General features: G+C 43.5%; 1 protein-coding gene across 1 annotated transcript; it reads left to right on the forward strand.

Moving 5' to 3' along the window:
* Positions 1-9,495: 9,495 nt before the first annotated feature.
* On the forward strand, positions 9,496-13,621 carry H6S33_006489 (uncharacterized protein; the record flags this gene model as incomplete). Its single annotated transcript, XM_044837844.1, has 8 exons — positions 9,496-9,572; positions 9,642-10,105; positions 10,155-11,012; positions 11,063-11,532; positions 11,604-12,341; positions 12,401-12,763; positions 12,817-12,913; positions 13,029-13,621. The coding sequence occupies 8 exons, from the start codon at positions 9,496-9,498 to the stop codon at positions 13,619-13,621; spliced, it is 3,660 nt and encodes a 1,219-aa protein (XP_044690016.1).
* Positions 13,622-14,170: the final 549 nt, after the last annotated feature.

Consider the following 14,170-nt stretch of genomic DNA (forward strand, 5'->3'; position numbering starts at 1 on the left):
GATCACAAGTACCCAGTTCCAACAGCGTACTTCACAGGTAGCGTGATGGGTTGTCTGGTTTTCGGGGTTTATTCTGTCATACCGTTAACCAGATCGATTTTGGCCACTGCGGGGAACTGTCAATTTTGCCTCCCGAAAATGTCAAGTTTGAAGTGTCAATAGTTGAAATTGACGGTTGGCAAATACGCTCTAATAGTCAATATGTATATATCATGTGATGTGTTACACATACACAGATAGACTATCATAGGCGTTTCTTAGTTATTGTTGATAAAGACAATATAATAGTCTGATGATATTGCTGTATACCAATATATATGTGTAGGAATGACTTTGAAAATGGAAAGTTATCTATGTACTAGTTTATAAAACAATCTTGGCATTAGAGCCGCCTCAATTACAGGCTTAATTCGAACCCGGATGAACCCGCTGTGGGTCCAGTTGGCCAGAAAATCGATCAAGAAAAGGAGAGCGCAAAAATCTCTATGTAGCGAAGAAATGTGTGTTCCCTCCCATGCGTATAGCTGGACATCCCGCGGCCGCAGAGACCAGTCTGTAATATGTAGGCTGTGTTGTGTACTCTATTCTGGCTTACTGCCATAAGGCAGTACTCGGGAACTATAACCAAATTTAATTTCAGGCGTCCCACGAGAGACCTACAGCCGACTTTTTGTACGAGATATGAGAACACTGGTGTTTTCGCACTGGTTTACTTCCGGAGTTTTATCGAGTACCATGCGCCCATGTGCCTTGTTTCACCAATCTAATACATAACTGATCGAATTTGAACCAACCCGCATCCCGGCCCGCCACCTCATTATCGCTTCCAATATGCTCAAAGCTGAGAAGCAATGCGGACAAGTCATTGGCTAAAAGAAGCCACAAAATGTGATCGAAAATTGAGGTATGTGTTGGAACTTCTCCGCTTTTTAAATTTCGCGCGCGCTGCCTGTTCTTCCGGGGAGGGAGTTGGTTCCGTTTTGATTTACTTCGCACATTATATCCTAAAACTTGTAAGATAGATAATTATCGCTCAGAGAGTTATAGTCACCATTACGTATATAAATACTACTAAGAAACCTAACGTGCATTTTAATCCATATATACGAAGTCTAAAAAGTATGATGAAAGGTTTTATTTCTTGTATACATACATGTACATAGATATATCGTATAGCAGCTAGATCATATACCCTACAACAAATATCCTTTTTTTTTTCTACCCCTATACACACGCACACACATTTACTGTGCTTCTAGTTCAAGTTTTCATGATCGATCTACCCGGCTTTTAGTCCAGGGATCTGAAAAGTACAGACCGGTTGTGCGTGGAATTTGTGAGTTTCCTATCATCATGAGAGGTCGGGTGACCATACCGCGTTGTGTTCCCACGTAACGATAAATTGTGCGTTCTTGAGGGTTTTGCAATTAATTGTCCTATCCTGGGAACGCTGAGGAACATGCACGTGCGATCATGAAAGCTCTTTAGTATCACATATATAGCGGGTGGTTTAGACAAATGATACATTGAGATTAATTCAGGAAAAGAAATACAGTAAGAAGTAAATAAATACTACATGCAGGATTCGGATTTCTCATATAAGTTGTTGGTAACACCATTGCATTGGGGCAGTTACGCAGGGGGCCAATATATTTTCTTAGATCTACATACATGTATGTAGCAGTGCTCATTTAATTGGTCGTAGTCGAGTGATAATCTATGACTAACGCGTACGCTATACTTTGGTTTAATGCCTAGACTTCAAGTGTAATTAATTCTGGAACTACTTCCCACTGATATTAGGTATGTATGCTTTATCACAGAGAATGGCACAAATCTGCGTGCATTTCCGAAAAGTAAACTCTGCATAAGTCATTGATGATGCTAGGAGGATCAATCGCTTCCTATAGAAGACACGTATGAGAGAAGATTAGTATTGGAAGCGCATGTTCAATACGTGATTTAGATAGTACTACACCTTCGGGCAGGCCTTCATGCAGAACCTAGCTTAGGGAGTGCTTCTAGAAGACCCCCACTAGTAAGCTGGCCCCTCGAGCTTAAGAATAACCAAGTGCGAAAGAGGGGCCTTGTCGGAGACTAAATACATGTACGTATACAATGCAATGTCTCAGCCAGGCCCCAAATATAAGCAAGGGTTTAGTACTGTGGCTTACTTAATTAGGACTTAGACTACATGTATGTTATAGCCGAAGACCCTAGCTAGAGTAAAACGACAGTAGGTACTCCATGATCGGTGCAAAGTCCGCTTGGTCATCCTATAGTACTAGCCCTATGGTAACAATGAAGCTTCCAGTCGCGGGTGGACGCTGATATGATGATGATGGGGTGCTCGTATCGTTGTATCAATGTACCTACATAGACTGGATACTCAAGATACATGTGTATATATACTCGCAGCAGGTAACAAGTACCCGAAAATGCAAGCCCTAATCTGCAATTACCATTGGAGTAGAAGTCAAAAATACACCAAAACCTTGCAGCTACATTTTCGGGTACTTCAGGCCTGTTGAGAGTATATACCATACGTATACACGTGTATATTATATGTACTTATAGCCCCCGCCATACCTGTCTTACCTTTAGAATACCAAAGCTTAAGCACTATATAGTATGCAGTTACTACAATAGCTAAAGGCGCAAAATTTGAGTGCAATACTGTACTCTACGTCCATGGTGTCTAGGCGCTATAGGCTTAGATAGATCTATGGCTAGCTACATGTACTCTAGATAACTGTACAGTCGCACCTCGCTATCTCGTAATTCGATATCTCGCATCTCTTGCTGTCCCGTACGGATTTGCGGGACAGGTACTGCCCTTCTCCACCAAAAACTATTTGCTGTCTCGTATACTTGCTATCTCGTAGGGGTTTGGCTCCCAGAATACGCTAACAACATAACGAGGTGCGACTGTACATACATGTATTAAAATCTGTACTCTAGCGCATGATTATACACTACAGCGATTCACAGGCATTTGCGAATACACCCATTTGGCGAATTTGTATGTAGCAACCAGCCAGCAACCAGTCAAACTGCGAGTTTGACTAAGATATCCTGATTTCTTATTGGCCGTGACCCCTGTTCGCCAAATGGGTGTATTCGCCAAATGCCTGTGAATCGCTGTACCGCAGTACCCTGTTTGAAATCTAGGCAACAGTGGTGAGCCTCTTTTCTGCCTACTTCTCGCCCCGAGTACCCTTATGATACATGCATGTATGCATGTACATACATGGCCCACATCCCATGTCTCTGTCGCGCATGGAGCTTACGTAACGCATTCATTACATGATAGCTATATCTTTGAAAAGACGAACGTCGTTAACGTTAGATCTATATGTTCAACATAAATTACAAAGCCTACGTGGTTGATCTAGTTCTGCGCATGCGGTTCGACCTAAATTATAAAGCACATGTATCAGCTTGAAGATGATGCATACATGTATTATATAAGTTATCCCTTGGACCGATGAATCTTGTCAAATTCGCGACCTCCTTGCATATACACCTTTCAGCTCTCACTAGCCTACTGTGGTAACTGCTGTAAATTCTTGATTGGCTCTGCTGTTGTTGCCAACCGTAAAAAGCAAGATAATTGCCCTACTAAGTGGTGCACGGTCCAGGTCGCGAATTTGACAACTTTCATCTGTCCAAGAGCTCTAATTAAATTATACATAAATAATCATACAGAAACATATTTCATAGCATAAAACGTGCACGTGCAGGAACAAGATATATATAGATTCATCTTAACGGAATCATGGCTCATGTCAGACAAGGCTGTAAATCCTGAAGTTCTCTCCTATCACCTAGAGTAGAGTACACATATATATTTACTGAGTTCTCAAGCCAGAATCGTGCCTTAAATATTTTAGGCTAGGTAAGGGCGGCAATTTAGATCATCATCATGCGATTAATATTTGTTTCTATGACCCAGTACACAAACAAAACAAGAAGTAATCTTTGAGCTGAATCTTCTCGTAACTCCGATATGATGCCTTAATACGATCTATTGCCCCGATTAGATCAGGCGGAACAAGATGTAGCTGCCTTCTTAATTGTGTCATGACGGGTGAGGCTCGAACAGGGGTTCCAAACCAGGCTGTTTAATCCCCCTGTAGGTGCTGTGTATAAGACACTTATGTAGGTACCACATCATTATGGATACATGTGCGCAGTTGACGAGGTTGTAAATCTGTGGGGTACTTGGGACTGATATTCAATAAGTTGGCGCCAGTACTACGAGTAGCTAGTTTGGGTGCTTTTACTGCCAATAATACGCTGTCGATCTTGTTGGGCGGATGTGGTCATTCACAGCTAGACTTCCCTAGGTTTCCTCCGTAGTACGCCCGAAGTAACATATGACATTCTTCTATTCTGTGCGTCCTGAGGGGATAGGGAGTTAACGGTAGTCTCAAATATGTTGATATTATTGATCACTTATATAATTATGTTCTAGTATATCCTTTATGTAAACTAGCTGGTGAATCAGGAGGGAATTTTTTGATCGCTGTTTGTCCCGCTGCTCCGGCCGGAAATGCGCTCTTCTGGTGTGAGTTGGCTATGGACTTTATTGGCTAAATACTAACTACATGCATTAGTACCAACGTATCTATAGTAATGGACCGGAGTGTATATATCCCCCATTGTTGGGCTGAAATATCCGGTTTGCTAGGTACATGGGTATTCAGATACAATATACTTGGATATATAGCTAGGCATCTGAGCACTCACTTTCTGATAGCTCTATATTGAGCTCAGTCGAGATAAGAAATTGCACCGCTACATGTACATATATATTGTATTTGAAGGAAGTCTGTAAAGTAGGACACTACATGCATGTAAATTTATAGGTGGGCGTATATATATATATAGTAACCTTAGTAGGCCTAGAGTAGGGTATCTAGAGTACAAATCTAAAGTGCCGGGGTAATTAGAAGCCTGTCGGAATACCTAGAGGGCTTTGGCTGCACGAGTTGAACAGAAAGTCGAGCACTTGGACGGAAAGCTCTGCGCAGCTGCATTGTACCTCTTCTTGTGATTGGCTCTCTTTTTGTTGTGCAAATTAAGGTATCACCCAACTATCAGGATTAGCCCAGGTCACACGTACCTGGATCGATAACGCTCTTGCTATTCCACATACAAAAGGCTTGGATACCTAATATTCTCTCTATAAAATAGGTGAACCCATATATGAGCTCTTAGTTCGGAGCACATGTGTACGTACGTACGTGGATTAGCATGACAGAGTGTGTGCGCGTATACGTATCAAAAATTGTCTAAAGGTTTATATATAATTATATGTAGTTAATATAGGCTAGTGCAATAATCACGGCCGAGAAGGTTTTGATGATCGAGGACGCAACCGGAGTACTAAATGCAGCCTTATACGGTACGCAAGGCCGCAGCCATAGGGGTGCGAAAGCATGCATGGCATCATCTATTTCTCTTTCAAGTACTGAGTGCTCTGATCTCCTTACATATATACTCGAACGTATAATTTGGAGTTTCCCGCATATAGTGTCCTAGTTGTTATTGGTACCTAGCTGATATTTCGATTCACCCCTGATCAGAGCTCATGATCAATCACGAGGTCATTCGATTGTTTTCACCCAACAAAAAATTGCAATTAGCGAAGGTAACTCGAATCCAACTGATTAACATGAGCAGAGTTTCTAGCCTAATGTCTAGAATGTAGGTATGGATTATAGGCCTATCTAGTATTCTTTGAGTGGTGGATATAGTTTTACTAAACTTTGAGTGGGAGATACAGGCCAGTCCCTCGAGTACCTACATTATGTACGTATAAGTATAGATAGATTACTTGTAGACTTCATACTGGAATTTGTTATTAAAGAGGTTCATGTAAGTATCGATTTGTATGAAAATTAGGCTTATTTTATCATGTATCTAAGTGCATCTGATAATATAAGTCCTGTCAGCCTACGAGAGTACACACTTCTCGGACGTACGTATATTGAGTTTACGGTATATACTTAAATTATATAAAATGCTGGCTCATTGATATATAATTGTTCTATATATGTATATATCGAGCCTTATCTAAAACTGTAAGAGCTTCCCAATTAAATTCTCTAGGCTATAGGTGTTGATCATAGTAATGAAACAACGTCGTGATAATATAAGTACTGTATTCGAGACAGATCTAGACTGTGTATTATATAAAGATACACTAGGGTATGGCCATATGGTCGGATGAGGGAAAAGACGTTTGCACAGAGCTAGGTGCTAATTGTCGCTGCCAATCAATCTCAGTTTAATTGAGACAAGCGTTTTTCGGCCGGAGGCCGGAGTGGGGGGTGGTATGACATGAATAGCCTGAAGTTGAGTATCTGTAGCTTTACTAACAAGAAGCACAGGAAGCCTTAACCTGCCCTGTGCACTCGAAGTTCAAGACTCAAACAACTAGGTATACGTAGATAAGGTTTCCACTGTTGCTCGACTGACCCCCAAGAAAAGAAATTCTAGAAAGAAGTCCGAACTGTCAATAGTACCGGCTGGCCAAATCAACAAAAGCGGTTGCGGTCGGCATTGGTGGGCGCAATCGGGAACCATGGGAACTTGAACTTGGCCAATCAAAACCTTTAAAACGAATACTGCATGATCTGTATATCTATACGTATTAGATATATTCGTAATATAGTCCCGTGTTACGTATGGATGGTAGTGATATTTGTAGCGAATGTCGAGGATTCCGGACGAAGGGTTTTTTTAAAATTAAATTAGGCTGCCCGCGGCGTGATTAGCTTAACGCGCACCCCAACAACAAATAACAACTACCCTTAGTCTGCTGCGTTGGAATCCATGTTTGATGAATTGGGGTGTAACAAAAAATTATGTATGTCTGCATACATTCTATTGAATGATTCCCAGGGATAAATGATGAATAACCGTGATTTAAAACGCAAGGGGGGAAATGTGCGCACAACATCTTCTATCGATCCTTCGAACTTACATACCGGGTGCGTAGTACTCAGTGGCCTGTGTTCTTAAACCTCTATGAGATTATCGATGGCCAACGCACGCTCAGGAGTCTGTCTGTACTTGACACGACCCGCAGGACAAACCCCATACGATCGCTAGAATAGAGCCTCGATCCACGGTTGACTTGACTACCCGAGTTGAGTTGTGATAAGTGAGTTGTATATCTGCCTCTGTACATAACCGATGCGGCATGATTATGGAGGATGAGGCTGATGAAAAACCTATCAGCCTGCGGTTCTAGGCTCGCCATCCATATTATCTTTTCAACCTACAATCCTATCTTCTTTTCTGGTTGATGGTTTTACGGTGTAGATTGAGCATATGGATTACTCCCCTAATAGGCACTCTACAAAGAGCCACAGAAAGCCACAGGTGAAGGGATATATAAATACTTAGCTGCCCATAAAACATATGAATAATACGTCAGATTTCCCGTCCTCCTGTCCGGCTCATGCGGTTTCAGATCTTGGTATTTGTTTCGACATGTGTGTACATACCGCATTAACTGGTGAGAATAGACATCTATTCTCGCCAGTTTTTTGCCGTGTTCTTTATAAGACGATCAGGTTGGTGTTATGAGCTGTGGTTGTCCAAGTTTAGGTCCACGGTTTCTTATCTTTGCGGTCAACGTGGGTGGGTATATGAATGGCCGAACGAGGTCGAGATGTTGGTAGGGCCGGAAGCAAAAAGGAATAGCCATGGGAAACAGAGGACATATGTATTTAACAACAGTACTCCGTGGGCGGATGCCCGGAAGAAAATTCAAGGCAGAAACTGAGCCTTCTGCGAACCACGTATATATAGGCCATTCATTTGGGTTTGTCTAGATTTTGCTTCATAGACCGGGAAGCGTATTAATTTGCATTAAGTTCGAGGTCTCTAACCGACAGGTGCGGTATGATAGGTCCACCAACTAGCAGGCGTCCCTCAAAACCTCGAAAGTGTGCGCATCGGGACTTCGGAAAATTGACGCTTCGACATTGAGGGAGATATTCATGTCTTAGAATGATTTAAAACTGTACTTGGTGTTTCCTGGTATAATACAAGGCGAGGCTACATTGTACATCATGTACGTAGCGTTGAGTGTATTGTGGCCAAATACGTGTAAGTAAGATACGGCATAGGTAAAACAAACCTTAGGCAATGTGCTTTTGACTTCAAACCTCACAAAGCATAATCATGTGGTAATGATATGATAGTGTGATGCTGACATGGATGAGAAGTTGAGTAACCTGTTCTTTGTTCGCCTGTTGAAATTGCATGTTTAGCACAGCTTATATGTAACGATGCTGCCTAGCCGTGGGAAAATATAAAGCAAAGAGAGGGCTTTTTTGTTCATTTCCAAGCGGATTTTAGACCAGATTGAGCGGCATTGACTTCAGGGCGGGTATACATCGTACCCAACTGTTGGAATGAGATCCAGGCTGGCAGGTTGGCAAATACCTTTGTGTGGGAGTAGTTGGTCTGGTTGGACCAGCTCATGAAGGCAGAAAGGCTGAATATTTAGTTCTCATCCAGCCGGGCTTTTAAGCTTTAGTAGCAATATATAATTCGATAGAACTCACTGAGTGAACTAGCTGCAGCTGTAAAAGAGCCTCATCATCAAAGCCCACAGGATACCCCACCCATAGGAGCGACTAAGCCAAGATGGGAAATACAGAACTGACCTCTTTATCCCTACCGCGTAGCTCCTCGACCAATCATAGCCTTGCTAGTGTCGGGCCAGCACAATCGGAGATATGACTAGAGCCGTGCGGCTCTAGTCCACCGTATGCGAGCTAGCGCTAATTCGCACCGAAAAAAACGAATACAGTCATTTCTGGGTTAATAGCGAACCTGAATCAATTGCAATGGCGAATATAGGTACATACTGTACCAGCCCCTTTACCTTGCTTTTGCGCCCCTCATCAGCCGGCCTAGGAATGACTTGTAGAAGTACTTACATGTATCCCATGTAACCCATTCGGATTTTTGATTTTGTATTGTCCACACTTCGCACAATGTGCGAAGTGCGTCTATGTTTCTGCCTGTGCGCAGTCAGGCGAAGGATGGCGAACCGACAGCAGAGCCGCAAACCCAGCCATAAGTGCCCGCGAGAAGAAGGTTGTAATTACTGTAGTTTTTTTTCCAAAGTTCTCGAGATCTCACACAACTCCTTCCTACGGACTGCATATACCTTATCTAGCCATGAGCTCTCAGTGAAACTGGATTATAATCTATCAACAGAATTCTTAGTTGACAAGGACGGCATTGGTTGACATTGGTTGAGGAACCTTAATATTACAAAGGAAATAAAATTCTCTCAGACTCTGTAAGTGTTAATGAAATGGTTATTGCAGCACGCCACCGCCTGGATAGTGTCGCGATCGGTTTGTTGTTACAAAGAACACGTACTGACCTAAGGACTGAATTCCAAGGTCAAAAATTTCGTCTCCCCACAACCCTCACAAACAACAAGCACACAATCTCAACATGGGCACAAACAATATCCAGGCTACGGATATCAATTCTCAGATAACCCAAGTGATGCGTAATCACCATAGTGCTAGGTTGGTTAAGCTATCAAGCTCCGCCTATGTGTAGTCATGACTTATTATCTCACAATTTATCTAATCTAGAAATACGGGAAGTCCTTCAGCGCGCGCGAGTTCAAGGGTACCAGAAAAAGTAATCGATACTACCACACGCTTTTGTGCTCAGGATTCTGGGGAGAACTCTCTACAGTGGCAGGTAAGGGATCTAGCTCAGCCTCAATCTCGAAAAGTCAACAAGAAGCTGGGACATGGCGCTGCTTGGCCAAGTGAAGGGGAACTTGCAGGACATCACGGAGTCCAGGAGATTGAGCAAAAGACTTCCGGTATTACTTTGGAGCAAGATGCGGATGTCCGAATGTACGACGTAGATCAATCTCAACCAGCACGCTCTCCCCGCAACGGCCGTAAACGCACCGGAGACTCATCTATGGAGGCAATTGGATCGCCAGTGCAGCAAATTCGTGAGAGCCATGCAGTCCAATCGCCCAAGCGAACACGCGCGCAAGCTCCGAAGCGGTTCGAAGTAGGTCGGGGAATCGGAAGCCCAGGTAAGAATTACCCAGTGATTGTAAGATCTGAACTAACTGAACCGTCAAGTTTCCGGGCGTCCAAGAAAAAACCAACCCTTAGATCCTGAGTTTGATCGGTCTCGGTATGAATTTGACCATCCTGGCGAAGATGAAGGCGGTGGGCCCGTTAGGGCGATGCAACAACGGCGCTTGTATGACCCGCAAAGAGACCCGCCCAGCGCTTTCAGGGTCGAAGAGGATTCTTCAAAACGGCTTGAAGATCCCCCTCCTGCAATCCGATCGTCGCAAAATCCTCGTCCTAAAAGAGAAAAAAAGAAAGACAACAAATTGTTCAATCCCAGAGCTCAGCCGCCAAGAAATGTAAATGCGCCTACTCAACAACAGCAGCAGCAGCAGCAGCCTGGGTTGCAAGGGAGTAGGGAAGGTGGTAAAATCATGATCTTGAATAACATGCAAACTCAGACTCAACAACCTCAATCAAGCCATACAGAAGAGGATGATGACATTCCACGGATGGTTCCACAGCCTGAGACAAGGCCGATCAGTCCCGAGCAGTTGGTAATAGAAGTTAAAGGTATATATGCTGGGCTTATGATGGTTGAAACAAAATGCTCGGAGGTGGACAAAAAGCAAGCCGCAGCTGCCTTAGAACCGGATAAACATCCCAAGTTAAACAACGAGCAGTGGCAAGCACTTATAGCACTGCACCGAACGCTCTTACACGAGCATCACGATTTCTTCCTTGCTTCGCAGCATCCTAGTGCAAGCCCTTCTTTACGAAAATTGGCCCTTCGCTATGCGATGCCCGCGCGCATGTGGAAACATGGGATACATAGCTTTCTGGAACTACTTCGCCACAGATTACCGCACTCCCTGGAGCACATGTTGACATTTATTTATTTAGCGTATAGCATGATGGCCCTTCGTAAGTTATCCGCGAGCACCCCCAAGTTCTATTCTAATATTTCTACTTAGTGTATGAAACCGTGCCCGCTTTTGAGGACACCTGGATCGAGTGTCTTGGCGATCTTGGTCGTTATCGTATGGCTATCGAAGACGACGATATACGTGACCGGGATACATGGGCGAACGTGGCGCGTTTCTGGTATTCTAAAGCAGTTGATAAGACCCCCTATGTTGGGCGCCTTCATCATCACCTAGCTATCTTGGCCAAACCTAATATTCTACAGCAGCTGTTTTACTACTGCAAGAGTCTAGGCGTGACCCACCCATTCTCTTCGTCTAGGGAGAGCATACTCACACTGTTCGATCCAATCTTTGCACCTGATAGTAGGCCACAGAGAGCTCAGCCGGTGGATACTGCTTTCATTCAATTACACGGAATCAATTTTACACACATTGATCTCGAGAAGTTTGAAGGTGCGCTTGACGATTTCTTGGGCGTCCTGGACAAACACATCAGCGATCCCAAGTCGAAATGGAAGGTTTGTGTATATACATTCTCTTTTACTTATCACCGCTCCTCAGCTATGCGCAGGTTATTAAATTTGCATAGGTTTCTGGTGCATATATCGCTGTGTGCAATATCACGGGCTTATTCCAATATGGCGCAAAAGACAGTCTTCTGCGTCAGGCCTGGCGACAAGGACGCAAAGCGGAGGAAACAGACGACACTTCCGCCTCAAACACCTCCGGAGATGCCAGCACTGCCGAATTTGACCTTCTTCCACCAATCCCCAACGAGGCCAGCTCTGAGCATGTTACTTCGCTTCTTCAACCCATATCTAAACTAGAGCGCGAGTATCAAAATAAATCTGGGGATGCCATGCTCTCTTCAGGAGGCCTCACAGCCCAGGAGATATCTTTGAACTACTCCAAGCGTTTAGCATACGAGATATTAACAATTGCATTAGAAAGAGGAGAAACAGACGTTCTGCCACATATCCATATCTGGCTCGTATTCATGTTGCACATAAAATCCTCCGAGCCGGCCATCAGATTGTTAGAGAATGACTTCCCCTGGGAAGCGCTAGTCTCCCTACTCAATTCTCTTATCGGCGAATTTGAGACCGACAAATTTGAATCTGAAAATTTTCCAATTCCGGAGCAGGGGATTGGGCGCCCATTGCCGGAGGATTATACACTACGTGGACTTGACTGGGCAAAAGCTTATTTTCCATACGGCTGGTTTGAGGATGCCCAGGTTGATGATGAGGAGAGATTGATGGAATTGCCATCTATGGAAAATATTAGAATTGAAAGGATTCTTTGGATTGCCACGAGGATTGCTGCTGTGAGTGTGGACCAATATAGACGTCATAAATATCCCAGCAATAACTAATATAATCATAGAGCGGTGATCACTTGATATACAGCAATGGGATCTTTTCAGCTCACCCTTCGCTCTTAAAGAGAATTGACGAGTCTAAAAATTATGCCAAACTCGCGCCGTCTACGCCCAACTATCTGTCGTCAGATGGTCTACCAGAACAATCTGAGCACGATTCTGACGTTGATATGACTGCTGTGGATGAAGACAATGAATCTGATGATGATGATTATGTTCTTGTGGGCCAATCCGAAGAATTTCGCCGCCTTAAAGAACAACAACGTCAGTTAAAAGCTCAGCTGAAGTCCAGCTGGACGCCTGATGTGGCACCCGAAGTCAAACATTCTCTCGTTAAGGGCCCAGAAGCGTTAAAGCCGCAATATACTGTGAGTGGGAGCTAAATCAACATATGCTATCTTCCGATTTTGACTTTATTTAGATACTTGTGGTAGACACCAATCTTCTGTTGAGCCATCCCGAGACCTTTAAATTTATAGTTTCCTCGGGTAATTGGGCAATTGTTATCCCTAATTGTGGTATGTTATCTTGGTGTGTCTTGAAGTGTTATCTCGGAGTATCTTAAAGTGTTATCTTGGAGTGTCTTAGAGTGTCTTAGAGTGTCCAGCCTAGTAACTGATTTGTGGCGTATAGTGATCACTGAGTTGGTTGGTCTAGCAAAGAATTCCGGAACTGTACAGAAAGCAGCATCTTCCGCAATCATACTCATCAGCGATTATCTGAATGAAAAGAAAGATATTAAGGTTATCACATCCAAGGGCAATAACGTGACATACACCGGATTCTACAAGGAGCAACTCGGGGGCGCAGAGGATATCCGTAATATAGATGATATCATTATTCAAACGACAAAGCAGCAGGGAGATATTCGGAGGCAGGCTCTTAAGGAGGCGGGAGACGCTGAACCAGCTGTGCTAATCACTGAGGATCGGAATATGCGAGTTAAGGCAAATGCACGCGGTGTTACGGCAATAGCTGCTTCAGCTCTTATGCGCATTTTGTCGCCTGAATGGAGTAAAGAAAAGGATGTTTCATCCGCGAAACGCAAGTCATTCGGTACGCCTGTGAAGCAAAGATTTCCTGATTGGCAAGAAGACGAAGTTTTGTTTGCACCTTCAGAGCCTAAAGGGGAGCCTGACAATAACACATCACATATCGAACCCAGTATGAGTGGGAATAAAAAGCGACAATACAAGCGTGGAAAAATGGGCATGATGGGTGGATAGAGATACGAAGTGTTGGGAACGAAATTCTCCAAAGGCGTGCATTCTAGCGCACATCAAGCTCGAGCTCAATAAAACTTTCTGCGGCAAAGTTCGAAAACATGCAATCATCTACGGCCATAATCTCGACAAATGTTGTTCGCAGGGGTAGGCGGGGATAATACGGGGCAAGGGGGTATACGAAATGTGAAATGGTCATTCATAGTCGGACAGAGGCCCTGGTGGAGTCAGGTCGCCTCTCAAGTAATCTTTCTTTGTGTGCGTGTACGCGGGTTGCTGGTTTATGTCTTTTCTAACTTTCGACTTTCTCGGTGAGAGCATTCGATCCTTCACTTGCTTTGAGGCAGCCGAATACGCCAGACATGTCCCCCTCCCATTTTCTTTAGTTTGGTTTCCATAGTTTTTCTTGTTGATCACTCCCTATGATTTTTCTCCTTTGTTAAAAAAAAATGTGTTATTTTTATAGCGTGTATGATAAAGAATTCCACACATGCGCAATTAGATGTGAACAATCAAACCAATACTAATTGATGAGGACTATGATGTAGTGTT

Source organism: Morchella sextelata (genome assembly GCF_020137385.1).
Source record: "Morchella sextelata strain SCLS chromosome Unknown scls_20, whole genome shotgun sequence".
Taxonomy (NCBI): Eukaryota; Fungi; Ascomycota; class Pezizomycetes; order Pezizales; family Morchellaceae; genus Morchella; species Morchella sextelata.